General features: G+C 35.0%; 2 protein-coding genes across 3 annotated transcripts; one reads left to right on the top strand and one right to left on the bottom strand.

Annotated features, from left to right (window-relative positions):
• Positions 1 to 359: 359 nt before the first annotated feature.
• Positions 360 to 12,805, top strand: LOC128218872 (myb-like protein D). 2 transcript variants are annotated; one of them, XM_052926615.1, is made up of 11 exons: positions 360 to 531; positions 1,217 to 1,404; positions 1,659 to 2,255; positions 3,202 to 3,315; positions 4,052 to 4,114; positions 6,067 to 6,149; positions 6,436 to 6,528; positions 7,230 to 7,537; positions 8,544 to 8,705; positions 9,090 to 9,282; positions 12,571 to 12,805. In XM_052926615.1, exons 2-11 carry the CDS (start codon positions 1,225 to 1,227, stop codon positions 12,725 to 12,727), a joined length of 1,950 nt encoding a protein of 649 aa, XP_052782575.1. In that variant the 5' UTR covers positions 360 to 531; positions 1,217 to 1,224; the 3' UTR covers positions 12,728 to 12,805. The 2 variants fall into 2 exon arrangements, with proteins under 2 accessions (XP_052782575.1, XP_052782576.1); XM_052926616.1 differs by having other exon boundaries at positions 360 to 535.
• Positions 12,806 to 21,112: 8,307 nt separating this feature from the next.
• Positions 21,113 to 22,995, bottom strand: LOC128219118 (uncharacterized). The gene is made up of 4 exons (XM_052926939.1): positions 22,924 to 22,995; positions 22,487 to 22,656; positions 21,391 to 21,560; positions 21,113 to 21,186 (listed from the first exon to the last, which is right to left on the bottom strand). Exons 1-4 carry the CDS (start codon positions 22,993 to 22,995, stop codon positions 21,113 to 21,115), a joined length of 486 nt encoding a protein of 161 aa, XP_052782899.1.
• Between the last annotated feature and the right edge of the window lie 1,612 nt (positions 22,996 to 24,607).

Below are 24,607 nucleotides of genomic sequence, written 5' to 3'. Positions count from 1 at the left end.
CATTTTCTAATAAATATATAAAAACAGAAAATTATTTATTAAAATTAATGAGTTATGAGTGGATTTCACCTATCGGAATCTGGATTTCACCTCGATTTCCGATCTATTTTTGGAAACAAAATGAAAAATTGCTCTAACTTCTTTATTTTTTGACCAATTTCAATAAAATTTGAAATATAAACCCTTCATGAGGCACTTTCTAATATGTATATAAAAAAAATAAATTATTAATTAAAATCACTGAGTTCTGAGTGGATTTCACGTTTTGAGTGAATTTCACGTGAAATCCACTGGATTCCTGTATCACTCCGCACCCCTAATTAAACAAGGGCGGCTACTCCATGCAATGTTTTCGAAAAGGGAAGTTACTCTGGAAACCACATGTTTACATTTTAATATCAGATTATTTGTCAAGATTATTGAAATAAATATATATTTAAAAGCTGTTTCATAACAGCATACATGTGTTTGTAATCGAAACTTGGTGCCAGAGAAACATTCGAGCAGAATTGTATATGTTAGCATCATAAGGTAGGTTTGTATTATATTTTCGTGGCTAATACACATGTTTACCAGTGTTTACTGAATTTTAACTGTTTAATTATTTTGTTCTCTACTGTTTAAATATTATAAATGTTTAAAGAGATCTTATAAAGTATTGATTTGATTATAATTGTCACTCATTCGCATTGAATATATGTAAAGGACATTGGGTATTCGTCTCCTGAGTCTGTGATTCAGAAAGTAAATCAATATGATTATGAATAGCCATAATAATGTGCGTTTTGGGAACTTTTTTAACATTTGGATATTCATTTTGTTCCCGTATTGCCACAAGTCATCTGATTTATACCAATGTAAAATATATACTTTGACTGGAACTCAATATTTAACACTGCATTGTTAAATATAAAACACAAAAGTTGCACGTAAATTATTTTTAGCCAAGAAGTATCTCTTATTACACTAGTGTTTCATGAAATACTTTTTTAGTTGGACTTCTGTTAACAAAGCATCGCTATTTTGGAACTATCTAGCAGGTACGCGTTGTCTTGCCGCTCTGGGATCTGTCATTCTTGGCTAGGAAAACATCAAGTGGGATATGGACGCGTAGAAACAACAGAAATCACCATAGACTCTGAAGCAGCTGTTAATATGGACTTGTGTATTACAAGAAGGGTTTTTGATGTCGCTGTACAAAATAATTTATTTTCAGAATCAACTATGCAGCCATACCAACAGCGAATGAGATCACCAGGGATGCAGTGTGGGCAACCTCAGTTTAACATGAATGGACTCCCACCACAAACCCCATCATTTAACCCTCAGAGGCCGCCACCACAGGCGCCGTATTACAACCAACAGTGGCCTCCAGCCCTTCCGGAAACATTTGGTGTTCCCATGGTAGGTAAAGAACAAGTACCTTGGCAGAGTATCAAGGGACATGAGTGTTTGTAGTGTTTAGTGTACAATTTGTGGTCAATTCTGTTTGAATTTTTGTTGCTCCAATGTACAGTAATATGAGCGCTAATTAATCCCCTGATTATACTTGTTTAGTTGTGTATTTATATATAAATATAGGTTCATTATGTTTGATAATGCCTTCTGGCATAAGTATGTAATTTTCAAATAAAATATCAATGTGCTGAAATTTACAGAATAACACACAATGGCAACCAAGAGGACAAGGTGGCCAAAACTACAACAACAACCACCACATACAACCAGGCGGCCCTAACAACCACAACAACATACCACCAGGTGGCCCAAACAACAACCACCACATGCAACCAGGCGGCCCTAACAACAACCACAACAACATACCACCAGGTGGCCCAAACAACAACCACCACATACAACCAGGCGGCCCTAACAACAACCACAACAACATACCACCAGGTGGCCCAAACAACAGCAACCACATACAACCAGGCGGCCAAAACTACAACAACAATAACAACAACAACTTCTTCGGAAGTGGTGGCCCAAACCATAACAACAATAACAACAACCACATGTCACAAATACGGCCTCCTCCAAACTTTCCCCCAAATAACCAGTGTGGTCCAATGTTCAACCCCAGGGGTCAGAATCGGCCAATGGGAAGACCACAGTTGAATAACCATGGTAACCAAGGCCAACACAGGGGACAAACTCCAGGTGGGGGACCGCCAAGATTTTTTAGGTCACCAGGTCAAAACCGACCTAGATTTCACGGCAACCAGGGGAATCAGCAACACCAGCCAAACAAGAAGGTTTGTTAAGCTGTATTTATCAATTCGGAAAGCATTTTTGACAAAACGTTTAACACAACAAGAATAACATATTTAATGTTCTTTAATCTTTTGAGATGTTAGGATTGCCTTGATCTGTTTTTTCAAGATATAGGATTAAATGCATGTAGAACTTGCCTTTAACAACGATCAAATTAAATTGATGGTTTTCATTCAAATGTAAAGATGAACTATATTAAGATTTTACTTGTAATAGAAACATGTATATATATAAGATTTATTAAGAAAAAGCAAAGGTGCTTTTCAATTGCAGTTCTTGAACCTTCTCTTAAGTTTTGGTCATGAATATTTCTACCATTCATTGGAAGCATTTCATAGAAAACATTTATGAGAAATTTGCTAACACAGTATCTGTTGATCTACCTTTAACTAAATACAGAAAATAACGCTGTGTTTTGCTTGACACAGGTGACTTTTAGATAAAGGCAGAATATAACGCTGTGTTTTGCCTGACAAGAGTGCCCTTTAACTAAAGACAGAAAATAACGCTGTGTTTTGCTTGACACAGGTGACTTTTAGATAAAGGCAGAATAAAACACTGTGTTTTGCTTGACACAGGTGACTTTTAGATAAAGGCAGAATATAATGCAGTATTTTGCTTGACAAGAGTGACCTTTAACTAAAGACAGAAAACAACGCTGTGTTTTGCTTGACATAGGTGACTTTTAGATAAAGGCAGAATATAACGCTGTGTTTTGCTTGACACGAGTGACCTTTAATTAAAGACAGAAAATAACACTGTGTTTTGCTTGACACAGGTGACTTTTAGATAAAGGCAGAATATAACGCTGTGTTTTGCTTGACAGGAGTGACCTTTAACTAGAGACAGAAACTACACTGTGTTTTGCTTGACACGGGAGGTCTTTTATTGAAGACAGAAAATAATGCTGTGTTTGGCTTGATACAGGTGAAGGTAGATAAAAGAGAGCTGCCAGAGAACAACCGTTTCTACTGTGACATCTGTGACCGTGGGTATAAAGATGAGGACAAATACCAGGCCCATATTGATAGCCATGAAAGGGTAAGGGGGATTGGGCAATTGGATAGTAATTAGTATACGAGGGTCGTTTATAAAGTAGCACACTTATGACAAAAATATGATTGAAAACTGTTAACAGTGTAGGTTTAGGTCTTGTTTCACGAGCATTGTAAAATAAATAAGCTTTACCGTATTTATTTTACAACGCTTGTGAAACAAGTTTTTACAACATTATATTAATCACTCTTGTTAGCACAATGTGACAGAAGGGTGTGGTTTTGTGTTGTGGGGGGGAAACTGGAGTACCCAGAGAAAACCCTCTTGTCCGGTTTGATGACCAATCTCACATGCTCCCTGGTGGGGAATCAAACCCAGGTCACCTAGTTGTGAAGCAAATGCCCTAACCACTCCTAGCCGGACAACAGGCCGTTAACAAATAACATTGTAAATGTATGGTATTGTTTCTTTAGGTAATGATATTGTGTAATGGTATTGATTTCATTCAGAAACACTGGTTGAACACCAATAAAGGGTCTAGACACCAGATGGTCCCAAAATTGGCAAATATAGTATTTCCTCAAAACATGTCTAGAATTTTCAATATGAACTAGTATGAGGCAGATAATACATCATTTTCGACAATGATAACTAGGGTAAGGGTTTTATAATATAACTTCTAAGAAATGTTATTTCTGAAAAATGATTGTATGATCTGTGCAAGAAGGCTCCATAAAAAATTAATGAGGATTGTAATATGTGTTTGTTGAAATGTTGACAGTGTCCTAAGGAGGGATGCAGCTATGTGGCCGCAGGCAAGTTGGTTCAACTACATATTAAACTGGTAAGTCTCTTAGATGTCGCTTGTTTGTTTTTGAAAGAAAATAGTTAACCTCTTGCTACAGTTTAAAGACTAGTACAGAAACCTTGGTTTTATATTGTGTGTCATCAGCATTCAGAAACTTAAATGTTGCAATAACTTCTTTTTTAAGAATATTTACATGAAACACAGTACCACATGTTACAAGTTACAATGTGCTGTTTGTTCAAAACTTGTTAATGTAAATAACAACATCGTGTTTGACTTGTAAACGTGAAAAAGCTGATTATGTGCTCATATCTTTAAATAAAGATTGAAAAATACAACTGAAATAGTTGTATCTAATTATGTTAGACATGTACTGCAGATCTAAGGGCGATTCTGGTTCATTTAAGCCATGGTGTCTTTGTCATGCACAACTTTGATTTTGAACTTACTTTGAAAATCATTCAAGATGTTAACACGAAACTTTGTACACATGTTGTTGACTATGACTATATGCACACATGTTGAATAACAATGGCTAGACCATTTATAGAGATTCACATGCTTTTTCAGCATGACATGCTAATATGTATTGGAACATTTTTAGAAAAATTGTGCTCTGGCCATAAAAAATACTTTGTAGTTTTTTAATGTACATGTATCTGATTCTGTCCCAAATTAAAGAAAATGAAATTGTTAAACATTTACTAGTTACATTAGGAGTTTATGTCATAGTCTTGATGGTGTTGGTGTTGGCGTAGTACAAATAGTGCAAAAACATTTACCTTGGCCATCACTCAGAAATCATTCAAAGTATTTAATTGAAACTTTGTACACATATTGCGATATGAGACAATATGCACATGCATAACATAACATACGGCGCAGGAGTGATACAACCCCATGCAATAATTTTCATATATCACTAGTGTAATAACACAGTGAAAAAAACCTGTCTACTACCTTGCAAAATGCTCATTCTAGGCTGTTCACCATTAATGCTCAAGTTCACACACTGTCACAGTCACTGATTCCACATGAAATCCCACTTTTTCTAGTGGATTTTACAGCATTTATGTAGCTCGAATTCACGGAAGTAATGTCCTTGTGCATATCCATTAAAATGACATAAATCCATGCTGTAATCGACCAGCTACAAAGCGAATTCGCACTATTGAAAGCGACTGTGACGCTGACTTAAATGTTCTTTTTAAGCTTCAACCGCCAAATGACATGTTCACACTCGCGTGATTACTTATGACATCACACAGTTATGACATTGCTATTATTATTGATTTGCTTGATTTAAATGGATTAAAATATGTATTTTTATTGTTTTTATGTGAAACCTTTGAAAATCGGTTGATAATTGAGACATGATTTATGTTTTGTATTGTTAATAAAATGTTTTTATGTCGGACTATTTTCTTTCCTGCGGATGAAGCATCCTAATAATACACAATGTAAATTCTTCGCACTATGACAAGAGAAGTGTATTGAAGAAACTTTTACCTAGATTTGGACGGTAAATGAGTTATGTTATAAATAGAATCTAAAATTCGTGTTTATTTTGTATCAAATTTATTAAACTCGTCATTTAAAAACAATAAAAACTCGGCAGAGCCTCGTTTTTATCGTTTTAAAATGAACACGTTTAATAAATTTGATACAAAATAAACACTAATTTCAGATTCTCTATGTATAGCAAGGCCCATAACTATTGCTTTCATAATTGTTGAGTGATGCCCTTTTTTTACTGACAAACAGCCAGCAAGTTTGCTCTGCGGAGCTCTATTTCATTTAGATAATGTTTTGATGTTTTATTGCATAGGGATCCATTGTCAGTTACATGACTTTGTGATGAGACAGAATATTATTGTGTACATGAAAATCTTAAATCATAACCACGCTACACAAAGTATGTTCTTGTTATTTTTTGCCAATTTCTTGTTACATACACTCATAAACTCTATGACCATTATGATTTTTAGCAACATAACTCCGGTATGGCAAAGAAGATCTGGTCCCTCGCATCGCAGGAAGACATAGCAAAGTGGCGAGAAGAGAGAAAAAAGTAAGCAAGCAGTACACTTGCTTACCATAGTTATTTTTTATTTAATCACATGTAAACATATTCTTCCAATGTTTTTACAAAAATTTATAATCACAGTTTGTGAAATTTAAAAAACCCACAATGCTTTTAGGAAATAACATAAAACTGGTTTGATAATCTGTGCAGAGAATAGAGATGGTACATGAATATGTGTCACTGTAGCCTCATTGGTTACTTTTTTGTTTGTTTATGCTTGCTTTTCTTGTCTTCAATATCTTTTAAAATATTTATTCTATTTTTTCGACAGGAACTTTCCAACAGCAGCGAACATTGAGAAGAAGAAGGCTGAACTGGCTGATAGGATTGCAAGAGGGGAGGTGATAGAGGAAAAATACTTTGGGTATGAATAAATACAATCAAAACTCCCTTTGTCGATCTCTGTTATCTTGATGTTCTGGTTATGTTGAACTTTTTTTCGAATGTGTTTGGTTTAGTTAGACACGTTTCGTATTTTGGTTATATCAAATGTTTGTTATACTATCCTCAGTGGAATGATACGTTTACCTTAACACTAAGTACTGAAAGTGGAGTACATGTACGTAATTGATGTGACCTAAACCAAACTTAATATATACCACCGTCAATAATGATCTATGGTACTTTGATTATATAAAGAATATATTGAATCACAGTCCATTTGCATTGGTTTGTCCAGGTTTGTTCTTAGATGCTTATTGAATACGGCCCAAGGATAAGAATGATATTGAAAACTGCCGCAGAGTCATCATTTGACTGGTAAATCTCTTTATTGGTTTAAAAGTAAGGACAATTTATATCAAAATGGTTTGATGTCATGTTAATTTCATCAGCGAAAATGAGTGGAGTCAGTAACAATGTAAAGAAAAAACAAGCTTTATCTAAGTGTTAAGATTAAATAAAAAAGGCTTATTTTTATATTGTGACAAAACGCAGACTTTTCTTACAGGCCCTGATAGGTTAGGGTGTGCGGGGCTGTGTTAATTTTGATTACTAGTTGATAATAAAAGTTTAAATCTATCAGAATATATACTTGAAAAGCCCATAACTTTTGATTAATTGCAGTAAAATGAGAGGCAGGAACAACTCAAGAGGTCGTGGCAGGGGTGGTGGTCGTGGCCGGGGTCGTGGGAGAGGTCGTTTCCAAGACAACATGGAAGGGGACTCTTTAATGGAGGATGGCAAGGGGGACAACTGTGATATACAAACTGGAGTAAAGGGAGATAATGCAGACAGGAAGAGGAAAATGGAAGGAGGCAATGATGAGGAGGGTGGGGAAAAGAAATTGAAGGAGGGAGAGAGTGAGAATTTGACAATTCAGGAAAAGATGGACTCGCTGGCAAAGTTCTTTGTTTCTCCAGACTCAGACTCGGGTAAGCGCTTGAACTTTAGAATACTGTAGGTCAGGAAAGAAATATGTGAGGGCTTTATTTATCAAATATTTTTACCGTTTCATTTACAAGAAAAGAAAATGGCTATATAATTCTTGAAAAGTATTCCATATATAAGGAAGAGATTGATGTAATTTATATGCACTCAGCCATTGCCACCAATAAGGTCATACTGGTGTTGCAAATACAATTGTACTTAAGTTTAAATAGTCAAACACAAAAATCATGAAAAAATGGCCTTGCGAATAAAAAGCATTGTACAGAATTAGGCAGCCTGTTTAGTATATGGTTGGGATATGTCATAATCTGGGAGGTCACTATTTTCATCTTTGTCATCATGGAGGCCATATCTCTTAAACTTTTGAAGATATTGGCATGAAACTTGGTACACATGTTGAAAAGGACAATGTAAATGTGTGCCGTTACTTGGGGGGGGGGGATGAGATACTTTTGCATGCCCAATGGTCATCTAAGAAGAAAAATATTTTGCTGTCAGTGCCAAGTGCTCCTGTTCTTCCATTAGATTATCTATAGCAATTAAGTAAGTTATTAAGGTGAAATAAAAATGACACACTTTAAGGAGTATGTGAAAATCACATACTGATACACTTTTGTTTTTTCAAATAACTGTCATTTTCTATAAAGTTATTCCTTTATTCTGTTAGCAGTATCATTTTTGTAAACAAGAATCAGTTATCAACTTAAAAGTGTATAATATTGATTGATGCAACTTTAATGCATTATTAAGTTTAGCTCATTTTACTTTTATGATCAATACAAAACTACGTATTTGTGTACAATCTGAAAAATATTAATCTTTATAAATGTTTTTTTCTTAATTAATAGCTATGTGGGCACAAATTCCTTGGATAAAAAGGCCCCAAAATATTGCTAATATTTTTTTAAAGAGGCAAATGACCGATTTACAACACAATTTTTTTTTTTTATTTACTGGTATTCCTTACTATAACATTGATTTTTTTTGCAGATTCCAGCAGTGACTCTAGTTCCGACAGTTCCAGTCCCAGTGATGGCACTCAGAAAGGAAGTTCCTCCAAACAGGAACTGGTTGCAGCAGGTGCCCTCGGCAGTCTGATAACCACATACTCTATCAGTTCTGAGTCAGAGCCAGAGGAAGTTACCAGTAAAGGTACACTAGACAAGTAAAAGACATAAAAAGCAAAAAAATGTGTAATCTGCACGTTCTGTAAAATCTACCTATCTGTAGACCCAACTCTCTCTGGCACTGCCAGAGGTTCACATGTCTGAACGTTTAATCCTGTTTTTAGGTCTAGTACACTTTCAGTCTGTATTTCATGCTTCATGTGTAGTTTAAACCTATTTATATTATCTGTCATACGAAGACAGCTATAACTTTGTTTAAGTTTGTTTCTAAGGTACAAATCTGTTGGTATTTATAGTGTCCATTTCAAGATGCCACAAGGTTGCCGTGATGGGATACATTGTGAATAATTTGATTATTTGTATGTCTTTTGTATAGGATTTCATTGAAATGAACAATATTGTTTAACAGATGCTGCTAAACAGACAGTTGATCCACTGAAAACAAATGCAACTAAAGATGAGGATGAAGAAGAAAAGACGTCCCCGTCCGCTAAGTCTGGACAACCCAAGGGAGACAACAGCAGAGACAGAGAAACAGGGGGCCCCGGAAAAACCACAATAACCACTTTCCTTCCAAAGTGGACAAGTCCCTCCTTGAAAAAGTAAGTGTAAAATTATATTGAAGTCTTTTTATACCTTGTCTACTTATCACAGAAAATTATATTGTCATATACAGTTACATGTAAGTTCCGTTGGCTTGAACTCCCTGGGTACGGCAAAAATACATACAGACTCGGGTAGGTTGAGCCAAGCGGGTCATGCTTACATTCAGTATAAAGAAATCAGTCCTTTACATCCAGTTCAAGCCAATGTGGAAATTGAGCCAAGCGAGTTTGAGCTGGCGGGTTTCGACTGTATTGTAGCCTTGGCATCAGCAGCTTTTGGTTTTGCAAAAAAAAAATGAACCTTGAAAACTAGCCCTTGCCATGATTAAAGAAAAACACTTAAAATATCTTCGCCACTGGGAGCTCTTAAGAAAAGATTTTAGTCGTAACTTTAATTATCTTAAATCTGTTTAAACATCAGAAATAAAAGTACATAAAAAAAATTATTTCCTCAACTAAGTGTTCATTTTCAATGTTGTTTTAAGTTCAATTCACACAAAAATGTAGCAAAACAGACAGGCATGACGGGGCCCTATAAAAGTACTTTGTATAACTGCATGTACATGTAAAATTAATGTAAAACAAAAACAACATTTTTTATTTAGGGAACCTCCATAATGATAATTTATAATAGATTTTCTAATAATTGATAATAGATTTTCATTGTTAGTATTTAAAAAAAATTAAACGGAATTGTACCGAACAGTTTTCAACAAAAGTTCCTCAACTGTGTTTTAATACTGTTTTAACCAAAACTTTGCTCAACTGTGTATTAATAACGCTTCAACCAAAACTTTGCTCAACTGTGTATTAATAACGCTTCAACCAAAACTTTGCTCAACTGTGTATTAATAATGCTTCAACCAAAACTTTGCTCAACTGCGTTTTAATAACGCTTCAACCAAAACTTTGCTCAACTGTGTATTAATAACGCTTCAACCAAAACTTTGCTCAACTGTGTATTAATAACGCTTCAACCAAAACTTTGCTCAACTGCGTTTTAATAACGCTTCAACCAAAACTTTGCTCAACTGTGTATTAATAATGCTTCAACCAAAACTTTGCTCAACTGTGTATTAATAATGCTTCAACCAAAACTTTGCTCAACTGCGTTTTAATAACGCTTCAACCAAAACTTTGCTCAACTGTGTATTAATAACGCTTCAACCAAAACTTTGCTCAACTGTGTATTAATAACGCTTCAACCAAAACTTTGCTCAACTGCGTTTTAGTAACGCTTCAACCAAAACTTTGCTCAACTGTGTATTAATAATGCTTCAACCAAAACTTTGCTCAACTGTGTATTAATAATGCTTCAACCAAAACTTTACTCAACTGTGTATTAATTACGCTTCAACCAAAACTTTGCTCAACTGTGTATTAATAACGCTTCAACCAAAACTTTGCTCAACTGCGTTTTAATAACGCTTCAACCAAAACTTTGCTCAACTGTGTATTAATAATGCTTCAACCAAAACTTTGCTCAACTGCGTTTTAATAACGCCTCAACCAAAACTTTGCTCAACTGCGTTTTAATAACGCTTTAACCAAAACTTTGCTCAACTGTGTTTTAATAATGCTTCAACCAAAACTCTGCTCAACTGTGTTTTAATACTGCTTCAACCAAAACTTTGCTCAACTGTGTTTTAATAACGCTTTAACCAAAACTTTGCTCAACTGTGTTTTAAACTTTTTCAATCAAAACTTTGCTCAACTGTGTTTTAGTACTATTTCAACCAAAACTCTGCTCAACTGTGTTTTAGTACTATTTCAACCAAAACTTTGCTCAACTGTGTTTTATAACTATTTCAACCAAAACTTTGCTCAACTGTGTTTTAATAACGCTTCAACCAAAACTTTGCTCAACTGTGTTTTAAACTTTTTCAATCAAAACTTTGCTCAACTGTGTTTTAGTACTATTTCAACCAAAACTCTGCTCAACTGTGTTTTAATACTGTTCTAATCAAAACTTTGCTCAGCTGTGTTTTAATACTGTTCTAATCAAAACTTTGCTCAACTGTGTTTTAGTACTATTTCAACCAAAACTCTGCTCAACTGTGTTTTAATACTATTTCAACCAAAACTCTGCTCAACTGTGTTTTATAACTATTTCAACCAAAACTTTGCTCAACTATGTATTAATAACGCTTCAACCAAAACTTTGCTCAACTGTGTTTTAAACTTTTTCAATCAAAACTTTGCTCAACTGTGTTTTAGTACTATTTCAACCAAAACTCTGCTCAACTGTGTTTTAATACTGTTCTAATTAAAACTTTGCTCAACTGTGTTTTAATACTATTTCAACCAAAAATTTGCTCAACTGTGTTTTAATAACGCTTTAACCAAAACTTTGCTCAACTGTGTTTTAAACTTTTTCAATCAAAACTTTGCTCAACTGTGTTTTAGTACTATTTCAACCAAAACTCTGCTCAACTGTGTTTTAATACTGTTCTAATCAAAACTTTGCTCAACTGTGTTTTAATACTGTTCTAATCAAAACTTTGCCCAACTGTGTTTTAGTACTATTTCAACCAAAACTCTGCTCAACTGTGTTTTAATACTGTTCTAATCAAAACTTTGCTCAACTGTGTTTTAATACTGTTCTAATCAAAACTTTGCTCAGCTGTGTTTTAATACTGTTCTAATCAAAACTTTGCTCAACTGTGTTTTAGTACTATTTCAACCAAAACTCTGCTCAACTGTGTTTTAATACTGTTCTAATCAAAACTTTGCTCAACTGTGTTTTAATACTGTTCTAATCAAAACTCTGCTCAACTGTGTTTTAATACTGTTCTAATCAAAACTTTGCTCAACTGTGTTTTAATACTGTTCTAATCAAAACTTTGCTCAACTGTGTTTTAGTACTATTTCAACCAAAACTCTGCTCAACTGTGTTTTAATACTGTTTCAACCAAAACTTTGCTCAACTGTATTAATACTATTTTAACCGAAACTTTGCTCAACTGTGTTTTAATACTATTTTAACCAAAACTTTGCTCAACTGTATTTTAATACTATTTCAACCAAAACTTTGCTCAACTGTGTTTTAAACTTTTTCAATCAAAACTTTGCTCAACTGTGTTTTAATACTATTTTAACCAAAACTTTGCTCAACTGTATTTTAATACTATTTCAACCAAAACTTTGCACAACTGTGTTTTAATACTATTTTAACCAAAACTTTGCTCAACTGTGTTTTAATACTATTTTAACCAAAACTTTGCTCAACTGTGTTTTAATACTATTTCAACCAAAATTTGCTCAACTTTGTGTATATATTTTCAGCTGCTTGCCAAGGAAATCCGCCAGGAGAGGAACAAAATCATGCAGTGTGTTCATTATATTGTCAAACACAATTTCTTTGAAGACAATAAAACTTCATAAAACCAAGTGCTTGAACTGGTTCAAGTTGATTTTGGTTCACCTGAGCGATAATTGCTAAAGACTCGGGGTGCAGTGTCTTTTGAATTATTGCCCTTTGTTGATTTTGTTGCATAAATAAACATACATGTACCTGTTATTACAGTATGGATTTCTCTTTCTTGATCACCATTTTAGTCTTCTTAACAGGAAGTGAACAGTTTTACACGCACAAAGATACGTCACTTCCTATAAACTCAACATGCTTTAGTTTTCTCTTTCATGCGACAGTGTTTGCCTTGTTCTGCCTTGTTCGTAAAATTTAGACTCATAATTCTAGTTTTTATTATTGCCAACGTGTTAATAATTAAGTTTAGACTTTGTTGTTTATGTCTGCTGGTTATGGGTGAATAATATGACCGAGGATGGAGAAATTCTCCCTGAAGTGGACCAGTACTTTGATGGGACAAACCTGTTGCTATCATGTGAATGAGTTGTCACTGGTGAAAATGACGATTTTAGCCAGATTTTTTATTGAAAAATTATGGGTTATAAAATGGCGAAAACGTGTTGACAATTCTACGTTTAAGTTTTTAATTCCATGTTATAAAGTTAATAGTCTTTATCCAATTGTTATGAAACTAGTCAGACAAGAATACCTGTCTAAATGTTGTCTTGAACATTGGTGAATATGGGTCACCGAAGGTCAAAAACTACGTCAATAGGTCAAATTTTTATTCCATGTCAAATGGTCAATAGCTTTTTATCAAATTGTTGTGAAACTGTGTTAGAATACTTGATTACAGGTTGTCTTGAATATTTGTGAATATGGTTAACTCCAGGCTCAAAACTAGGTCAAATCTTAAGAAATATTTTCCCCATGTCATAAATTCATCAGTCTTATCACAGAGACAAGCTGTAGTTTCTGATGCAAGGTCGGATCATGATAGGGACAATCTGTTGATTTTTGCGATCAAATATCTCCTAGCCAGAATTATGATGACAGCGATGAGTCTGGACAAATCACAAATTGAGCTCCTGGGAAACAGTTAAAAGGTCAAAAGAACCAAACTTCTTGTCATCTATCTCTGAAAATATTACCAGTTTCCAGTTACAAGGGCCAGCAAGCGGCTCGACTTGGTCTTGTGACGCTTTCACCATACTATTTGGAGATCAGAGGCCAGGACATGGCTACTAGAATCTGCCTCTGACTGGTGACGGTCTGTTTTGGGCTGGTTTAGAAGCTTTACTGAAGTCTCATAAGGAGAAAAAAGCAGATTGACGATTTGATACCTGATGTGAAAAAGAAGGACTTTAAAAGGAAATTCACAAGTTATCAGTCCGAGTCAAACAAGAGACCTGCTGATTACTGTACTATCAAAATGCTAAATCTTCTTCCACTGCCACAAGTAACAGGTGGAACAATTTTCGTATCCTAAAAGTGTCAAGTGATATCATAGTATCTGAACAGAAACCAGTTCAGTCCAGATCAAAAGGTGGCTACAAAAGCTACTCCAGACGACCTGCATTCACAAGCCGAGGACCGGTTTGAGCAAAGTCTGGAAAGATAGATGAAAAGTGACTCTGTTAATATAGTTGCAAAACATCGGGAGATACCCATGGGTGGGGTAGGGCTGTCTTGCTTCCAGTCAGAGGGGGAAATAACCACAAATAAATGAGTACTGGAAATAATCAAACAAGATAACAAGAACGGAGAAATGAAACCGGTCATAAATTTGAAACCCCTCAACGAGTATCTCCTCAAAAAGAAGTTAAAAATGGACACATTGTTAAAGGTTCTGAAACAATTTTGAAAGGAGACTTGGCAATAAAGATATATGTAAAAGATGCTTATTTTCATATAAGGATTTTCAAGGGACACCGTCAATGTCACCACTTCCTGTTTCAATGAGTGGTATGCCAGTTTTGGCCCAACGAGAGCGCCCAGATTTTTTTGTGAAAATAATTTCAGTTTAAGTTGCATATCTAAGCAGGCAAACTATTCGTCTTGCGAGCTACCTTGTCGAAGTAGCAAACAAATAAAGAATATGAGTTTAGAAAACAGAGGAACGATTCTCAGTCTCCATTACCATCTAGGTTTCATAGTAAATAAGTCAAAATCTCAACTTCTACCCGTTCAGACACTATTTTACACAGGCGACATGTTCGACCTAGCAAACGGAATTGTTTATCCGGCAATAGAGAGACTTGACAAATCTTAAGTCGGCAGTATCCAATCCCCTCAAGGGTCAGATCAGTACCTGAAGTAACATGATTGCATTTCGCATGGCTCTGATTCCAAATCTATCTGATCAATTCCGCTTCATTTACTACAAAAATATTTCTTCAAGAATGAATCTATCTTTAAAAAATAGTTAATCCTTTTATTGGTGGTTACTGGATAAAAACATTGCCAAGGGCAAATTATTACAGACAGATCAGTATCTCATTACAATAACCACAGATGCCAGTGGCAAATGGAGCTTGGGTGGTCACATGAACAATCTGTCAAGGTCAGTGGAGCAAACTTTAGAAGTTAATGCACATCAATTGCCTGGAAATGATGTCTGTGATTTTGAGTATACAGCAAGCCCTATCACATCTAAAAGGTCAATATCTAATTTGGTCAGACAACACTACTGTATGTCAATACATAAACCACCCGGATGGGGCATATTCTGTACAGTTGTGCAATTAGACCTGAGATCGATGGCAGATAGCTTTGAACAGCAAAATCAAGCTAAAAGCAGTCCATATCAAGGGGGTAAATAATGTATTTGCGGAGACGATGAGCCGGGAAATACTCGGGCAAACAGAGTGGTCCCTGAATAATGCAATGGCTTGGAAAATATTCAGGCTCTTTAGTCAACCACGTTTGGAGCTCTTTGTCAAATTTCAAAACAAGAAAACGCCACTGGTCGGTTTATGGATCCCACATCCCCAAGCTTTTGCAATGGACGACCTGTCAATTGTATGGCAGAACATGTTTGTGTATGCGTTTCCGCCAATACAGTAAATTCCCAAAGTACTGAGTCATTTACAACATGTTCAATGTACTATTACCTTAATTGATCCACAGTGGCATAAAACCCATTGGTGAACACATCTGATGGATATGTTGAAAGCTTGTCCACGAAAACTTCCATGCAGTCAGGATCTGTAAACACTGTGCTTGGGAAAGATATCTCACCCAAAAACACTTCATCTGACTGCATGGCTGATATCGAAGGTTTTTCATTTAAAGGTTTTACTAAAAGGACTAGAAAGTTATTGGCAAAATCCTCGAGACCAGGCAACCAAAAGATTACAAAAGCAAGTTCAGACAAATCGTTGGATAATGTGATGAAAGGGAAATTGATCCCTATCTTGCCACCCTAGCTTACGGCTGATTTTGTTTACCTATCTAAGAGCTGTATGTAGTGAGTGGCCACCAGTAAAACGCTTTGTACCTGAATAGGATCTTTTTTCGTTTTTAGATGTTTGAAGAAAGCACCATTTAAGCCGTTGAATGATGCTCTTTAAATGTTTTTAACGTGGAAATCATATTTTTACTGGCTACCAAAACATTTCGACGATATAGTGACCTTCAGTCACTGCAACTTAAGGTGAAAGATAGATAGATAGATTTATTTCGACAATGAGTGCATAACATGGACAATCAAAACAACATGTACAGTTATCTAAAAATATTACATACATGCAAATATGAATGGTCCATGCCCTGCACAACAGCATCAAGGATAACTCAAAAAAGGGTCACAGAGAACGCTTATTTCCATTGAGGACCTTAAAAGGTTCTGTCAAGGTGCAGAAACAGGGTGTGACTTTGGGTTATCTAAACAATATCGACCTAACAATTTTGCTTAACACATTTTGTGCCAGCGTTAACTCAAAACAAGTTTTTGGATCCTAAACGTGCTATGACTTATTATCTAAGGAAAACTGAATCTTTCAGAAAGACAGAGTCGGGCGAGGATGTTGTAAATTGTTCTTGGTACGAACGAAACCTCATCAACCAGTTTCATCCCAAACCATATTTGAATGGTTAGTTGAATTAATCAAGTTCTTTTTTAAGTTAGAAAACAAGACTTCAGGGAGAATCAGAGGACGCTCGACACGCAGTGTAGGTCCATCATGGGCCCTTCTCAAAGGAGCGTCGTAACAACAGGTCATAGAATCTGCTGATTGGTCAAGGAAGACCCATTTTACTCGTTATTATTTGAAAACAGTGAATACAGAGTCCATGAATGTGTAAGAGCACGTCTACTGTAGATAGTTCGGTGAAGACAAACTTTGGTATCTCTTTTCCTTGGGAATCGCAGTTATTGTATTTTGTGACATACATGTACGTATTATACATGCGGTACTGTGGGAAGTACATGGCCAGACAATATATGGTGTTCATAAAGGGCTCAAATATACATATATGTACTGCCTCAAGGAGGGGCAAAATGCATCATCTGAGTAAAGATGTTTTTAGGATTGTAAATTGCAACTTGGTATGTCTGACAGCATTGTGGAGGAAGATGTTAAAGGTATTAAAATGACTCCCACCACCTGGGTCCTGCTGTTGAATCTGAAATAATCCATACTGTAATGACAGTTTATTCATTTATAAACTCTAATTTGAAATACAAGTTTTCCAACATTCATACTAATGTTTTGTACGGAGCATAACTTGATAAGTCCTTGAGGTCAAACTTTATATACGAATAGATCTCATCGAAGAGAAGTACAGTGCACGATAACTCTAGCTGTAGATATTTCAAAGATATTGCCCTTCGTTAATTTTCATACGTATTTGTTTTTGTCCGGAACATTACTTGAAAAGTCTTTGAGGTATTTACTTCAAATTTCATAGGCATGTATAACTCATTGAGGAGAAGTGCAGTGCACAGGAACCGTAACACTGGCTGCAGTATTGTTTTAGTTATTGCGTTTCTTAATTCGGCGGGCGATATGGCAGAAGTCGAGCTGTTGTGTCTATCTATGTCCGGCGTAGGTCATCGGTCGTTAACAATTAAACACCATCTCCTGCTAAACGGTTTGGGTAATGTTGATGAAACTTCAAGGGGATGTTCCTTGGGTCTTGCCCTTTCAAAATTGTTCAAAGAAATAAATTCCATGAAGTTCTCTGGTTGCCATGGCAACCGACAGGAAAAACGTATGCCCTGTTAATATTGAACATATGTACAGTTTGGCAGCTATCTATCTTCGCTGACCTTGCTTTGACTTTTTGACCTACATATTTCTAAAGCATCACCATTTTAATTTTGAAAGTGTGTATAGTTTTGCCAACAGATTATTATTACTGTCCTTTGATGACCTTTACCATGACTTGGTCAAGTGCATTTTTCAAGGATTATAAAACGCTATTGAGTGAATTATGCAACCTTCGTGTTGACCGAATACGGTCAAGAAATTAGGCCAGAAATCATTGTAACTATAATAATTATTCACCAAACTTTTTATTACTGACAATAGTAGTACAAACAATGATACATAAGCTATTTTCAATTTTATCAACATATTGTATTATTTTGTACATTTTTACGTTTTCTTTCTACGTGTTTTTTTATCAAAGCACAAATAATTAATTTATCTTTAATATTTTCCAAAAACACATAAGTTAAATGATGTTCATAGTATTAGTAATTGAATGTTAACTTTTCCACAAAAAATAAAACAAATTAAATGATTTGTGTACAGCTAAAAACATATTAGCGATAGTTTTGGCGCTTTTTTAACTGGGGAATTTGTGGCCACGTAGCTAATAAAAAAATAATCTTTAAAGTCAAACGAATTAAACTTAATAATGCATTAATTAAAACAATAAAGCAACAAAACAACAACAGCAACAACAACCTAACAACCTATATTTAGCCAATTTAAAAGTGGACCATATGGACAATTTTGCAGCTATCTTCCCTGGCTGACTTTGCTTTGACCTTTTGACCTACATATTTCTAAAGCATCACCATTTTAATTTTAAAAGTGTGTATAGTTTTGCAAACAGATAATAATTACTGTCCTTGGATGACCTTTAGCATTACATGGTCAAGTGCATTTTTCAAGGGCTATTTTTTATCTTTAAATTAAAGTCAAACGAATTAAACATAATAATGCATTAAAACACACGCACGCACGCACGCACGCACGCACGCACGCACGCACACACACACAACAGCCTATATTGTGCCAATTTAAAATTGGACCATATGTACAATTTGCAGCTGTCTTTCCTGGCTGACCTTGCTTTGACCTTTTGACCTACATATTTTTAAAGCTTTAACATTTAAATTTGGAACGTAGGTATAATTTTGCAAACCAATAATAATTACTGTCCTGGAGTGACCTTTAGCATGACTTGGTCAAGTGCATTTTACAAGGGCTATAAAACTCAATTGAGTGCACTATGCGATCGTCCTGTTGATCGAACAAGGGAATTGGGACAATAAGCATTGTAACTATATGCCATTTTCATCAAACAAAGTATTACTGAATAAAGTAGTACACACAACGATACATAAGCTAATTCAAATTTTAGAGGGACTAGACACCAGATAGTCCCAAAAACGGCAAATACAGTATTCATCAAACAAACCTACATTTGCCAATACGAGCTAATAGGTGGCCGATAATACATCATTTTACATTATTTAAAGAATAAACGCCACAATTATTTCCCGACACTGAGTTTTCCTGTTTTAAATAGCGCAGAAAGGTTTCCCAGTTAAAAACCTGTCAATAAGCGTTTTAACCAACTCGCTGTTTTTCCAGCCGTGTAAATCATTTTCCAAGTCATCATGGATCAATTTCATCATCGATGTTAATCTCGTTGTTTCGCAGCAGTTGTCCGGTTCCCCGCACTGCTCATCATTTTGGGAAGCCAGTTTGTGTGTATATATAGCATTTAAAAGTCACGTAATAAGTGTCGATAATATTACCGACGTTATTTTAAAACTAGGTAAGTTATTTTCATGCAATTGTATCATCTGGTGTCTAGTCCCTTTAACAACATATTGTATTATTTTGTACATTACATACCATACTCAATAACTGACAAAGGTAGTACACACAATGATACATAAGATAATACAAATGTTAATACAATATTGTATTATTTTGTACAGTTTTACGTTACCTTTGAAGTTTATGCGGGTATTTTTTTGTCAAAGCTCAATTTTTTTTTTTAAATTTTACCAATAAAGGTAAGTTGAATGATGTTCATAGCATTAATGAATGAATGTTAACTTTTCCATGGAATACTATATATATATATATATATATATATATCAATCTCAATGTTAGGATTGAATCAAAATCAATCATTGGAAAACAATCGTTCTAAACATTTAAATCAATTATCGATTGTGTAATCGAAATCAAAACTTCATAAAAATGTTAAAACGTGGTATAAAAGAATACAAGCTGCATGCTGATGTTCATATTTTAAACTCAATAAACATGAATGCAAATCTTATACGGTTTTTTATTTATTAAAAAAATAATTTTAAGAAATATGTTTTTGCAAAAGGAATTTTAAAGATTTTTTTTTTTCAAGATTTTTTTTAGAATACCGAATGATTTATTCTGGTTATATACACAATAATATCGATTATCGCCGACCTCAATATAAAACGATTAATTTTCGACATGTTTCCCTACTACAAAAGACAAGAGGAGTAGCTAAAACTAATGCGTCAAATGTCTCGGAAATCAACAAACAACCCAAAAGAGAAAAACATGAAGCTCCCATGGACATTTATACTTCAATGCTGTTTTTTTTTTAACACACGTATTAATTGATAAAATAAGAGAAATTACCGGGGAAATGGGGTGTGAGGATGCGGGTGGGGTGGGGGGGGGGGGGGGGTGGCGGACTCATCCATCTGTACACGGAGCCATATTCAAAAGCCACCTGAAGTTAAACTTAAACTGAGTTTTGGATTAAAAAAACCAACAACATATTAAGCCCCATTAATATAAAATGTCATGGTATTGAGTAGGTCTCCTGGGGTCCGTTTTAATACAGTACTTAGTCGATCTTAGTCGTTAATTGAAATTATATAGTGTCATTTACGTTACTTTATATCTACGTATGTAAATAAAAAACAGGTGAAAAATGAACACAAAACTTGCGGAAATAAAATCAAATAAACTTGTTGTTATTTGTGACGTTTTACATATTTCAGATTATTCGACTTAGATGTATTTTTGAAATTGGCTCCTGGGTCAGTATACAATATTGGTCTTAATGGGATCTAATCACGATGTAGCTAATTGGATTACTTGTTATTAATAACTGACCAATAGTGTAATGAACTCAATGATGTATGACCGTAATATTAACATAAGTCGTATATTGAATACCACACCTGAGCCCATACGTATAGATCACGATTCAACTTCAGTCGGCATCAGTTGTTAGTTGAAGGCGTATTCTTTAGTCGATGATGTGTTCTTGTCACTGGTCCTCGGAGCAGAAGCCGGGTGTGGTACTCGCGAAGCCTTGTTGGTCGTCATATTTGGCCTTGTGTTCTTAAATACCCGAAGATAAACGATGAAATTCAGAACACCGCCCAGGTTGGTAGAGATTACACCGATGTAGTTGAGAAATTCCGGTACATCTGCTGGATTATCTACAAACATGGACCATGCGCCGAGAAGAAGCAAAGCAAAACCATTGGACAAAAAAGGCCACAAGGAACATGGACATTTTGCGGGCAGCACTGATATGCCCACCAGCTGTTGACGCCATATTGCCAAGGCTTTGTTTCATGGCCCTCACTTCAGTACGGATCTTGATGAACGTCAGGATGTAGAACAGAACGTTGACGGCCATGATCACTGTTATGGGGATCGTAATTAGTACCAACTGTGCCACCTTGCCATTTATAGCGTCGAAAAAGCAACTGAAAACAGAGTCTAAATGTAATTTGCAATACGCAATGTGGTTTGGCATTATAATTGATAATAATTCCAATACAAATTATTTTAGAACGCACTTTAAGTGATATCAGTTGCTACTAGGGATGATCGAAAATAACGTAGTAGTAATTTTAGAATACGCTTTTATTGATAACTTTGATAACTGTTGCTACGAGGGATGATCTAAAATAACGTAGTAGTAATTTTAGAATACACTTTTATTGATAACTGTTGTTAACAGTTTTCTGTTTCCTATAATTTGTTGATTTTTTTTTTCATTGAAAATGAATATATTTTGTCTATATTGGTGTTCCCTATGTTTTGAAAGCGTCGCGCACAGAAAGTGTTCCATTTACCGGGTGACTATACAATTATTGACATAGAAATTGGTCATGTACTACAGGTAAAGGTTCTTTAATCTAATTTAACGTATTGTTATATGTTTGTTTTGTAATCCTATATCTATGTTTATTTCAGATGTTAACGTGAATAGTCAAAAGGACTCATTATCGCATCGGACTTCATATTTGTTAACTATCATAAAGATAATACATGAGTGGTTATAGTTCGTGTTTTCCTTAATTTAAAAGAAACTATACTTGTTCTACATTCAAATAACAAGCAATCAATTGTTTTCGCCGAATCAATCGGAACACCTCGGCCATTATCCAACAGATTCCGAAGCTTGCCGGAGATGACCGAGTTGTTACGATTTGTTCCAAATATGTCTTTATACTATGCAGTACTTTCACAGTTTTTTATGTTTAATCTTTTTTTTTCATGACTGTCGCCTTGTAATACGGGTATTGTATATTATTTTTTATAATCTAATTTACCATGAAGAATTTAATGCCTGAACAAACGGTGTTTGACTTCACTTGAAACGAATTGACAACATTTTATGACTTACGCGACCTCCATTGGTCCGAACTGATTAAACATGGCTGCAATGAAAGAGCCAATGAATGGAACACCAAATGCCCACAGCAGCAGGCCGCCATCAAACTTGCCAAAGGAGATATTGATGTTGAAGAACATCATTGTGAAGACGTTAATTGCTACAACGTTGACAATCAGAATCTGAGCAACCACGAATATGGTCATAATGAACCCATAAAACGTGCAAAGTTCCTTGGGTCTGACGTGCGTTTTGGTGATCAGTAGCTGCAGATGGTCCATCAGATGAGATGTGTTGAACAACACATCGCAACTCGACATGTAAACTATAAGTCGTTCGCCTTTCGTCCATCTGGTATAAAACTTGCCAGGCTCGTGACTTCGAAACGACGAAATGATCGTGACCAATCCGCATAGAAGACTCACCGTTATGCAAACAATGGCAGGTACCTGGATATAGTAGAACATGCCGTTTGTCAGTCCATGAACAGGAATGTCATATCCATCTTTAAGCAGTACCATTGCTGTTTGCGTTGTGTTGTTCGATGCCATTATCACAAAAAGTTGAAAATGTCTTTCCGATTAGTCAGAACAGTTTGTTTTAAATATTACTGTAAATGATACTAGACGTTTTTAAGCGCAATGACAACAAAATGGTCTGGCTTCCCGTGTTTATATACTAGTACTTCTATGACGCAAACAGTTCAACTCACCTGGGCACAAGATCACCTGCAAGGCTATGGTAAACTGTAAAATCCTATCTATATACATGTATATGCAATACACTTCATAAAACTGGTAAAGTGCCAAGTTTAAACGCTGGATTCGTTATATTATATAATAATAATAATAATAATATATAATAATAATAATAATAATAATTATAATTATAATAACTTCATTTATTTCATGAAGATAACACATTAAGTTACATAAGTATCTTGTTTACAATGTGGTCACAATGGATTCTACAAAGATATAAGTATACATTTCTCATTCAAACAATAACAAACAAGACGACATTCAAACACAACATATAAAATGTTCAAAATTATGAAAGACAATAAAAAATCGCATTTAAACAAACAATTTAAATAGACAATCATTCACTAAAGTCATTGTTTTGTCATAAGGTTGTTTTCGAATTGTGATTTGAATGCAAATTAAGATGATGATACTCGAATAAAAAGCGGTATAGAATTCCATACTGATTTAGCAATATAAGTCAATGACTCTTTACCATAATTAGTCTTGTAGCAAAGGGAACTTTAATTTATAATGGGTGGCAGACCGCAATGAGTAGTTTGTGTTATTGGTAAATAAAATTACTTCACTTAAGTATTCAGGCATGAGAACATGCAAAAACTTGTAGATAATAAGTCCAACATTAAATTTGTATCTATTATCAAACGTTAACCAGCGTTGATTAATGGACTGGATGACGTTTAAACAGGTTTTGGGGAAATTATTTTTGCAACTTTATTCTGAATAAAAGATATTTTACATGTGTGTGAATTTATACATCTGCTCCATATAGAACAACAATAGTCCATTGTGGACCAATGTCAACTTCTCTTTCACCATGGTTGACTTCTTATTTGGTCACAATGTTATTAGTTGAAAAATATACCGAATAATTCATTTTAGTCGCATTCTTTTTTGAAAACCACTTGTCTGACACTTAATCCCGTGAACGTTTGGGATGAAAGTTTATCTTTTGTCCTGTACAGTAAGATGTTACATGAAATGGTGCCCTTGGGCTCAGGGTTGTCCCTCTTTTGGGTTCATTGTTTATGTCGCACCTATCAACGACAAAACCCTTCGCAATCAAACCGAAAATGCTACAGCAGTATGTTCATACCTTTGTCTCTGTGCATTTACATCGGAACTAGTTCGAACATGATGCTCATACGAAACGTTTACGTGCAATCTGAGAACATCGGCCATTTTCTTGCGTCTTAAGAGGCATCTTACACCAATTCGGAATATATAATGTGTAAAAAAAACATTTGGGGTGGCTTTTTTCAAAGAGCTCTAAAATCTTCAGTTTTTGCGATAGAACTTCAAATCAAAGGTTTTCTTGGAAATGATTTTCATATGTAGATAATGAAGATTTATAAAAACGAAAAAAGGT

This window comes from Mya arenaria, chromosome 15 (genome assembly GCF_026914265.1).
Source record: "Mya arenaria isolate MELC-2E11 chromosome 15, ASM2691426v1".
Lineage (NCBI taxonomy): Eukaryota > Metazoa > Mollusca > Bivalvia > Myida > Myidae > Mya > Mya arenaria.
The sequence above is the reverse complement of the archived record's forward strand: the minus strand, read 5'-3'. Positions and strand labels throughout refer to the sequence as shown.

Excerpts from the sequence above, each read along its gene's own strand:
- LOC128218872 (XM_052926615.1), top strand. The coding sequence starts at position 1,225 with ATGCAGCCATACCAACAGCGAATGAGATCACCAGGGATGCAGTGTGGG. Across the intron at positions 7,538-8,543 it reads TTCTCCAGACTCAGACTCGG|ATTCCAGCAGTGACTCTAGT; the intron begins GTAAGCGCTTGA and ends TTTTTTTTGCAG. Across the intron at positions 8,706-9,089 it reads AGAGGAAGTTACCAGTAAAG|ATGCTGCTAAACAGACAGTT; the intron begins GTACACTAGACA and ends ATTGTTTAACAG.
- LOC128219118 (XM_052926939.1), bottom strand. The coding sequence starts at position 22,995 with ATGGTACTGCTTAAAGATGGATATGACATTCCTGTTCATGGACTGACA. Across the intron at positions 22,657-22,923 it reads GCATGTTCTACTATATCCAG|ATTCTGATTGTCAACGTTGT; the intron begins GTACCTGCCATT and ends GTGGTTGCTCAG. Across the intron at positions 21,561-22,486 it reads TTCGGACCAATGGAGGTCGC|TTGCTTTTTCGACGCTATAA; the intron begins GTAAGTCATAAA and ends CTCTGTTTTCAG.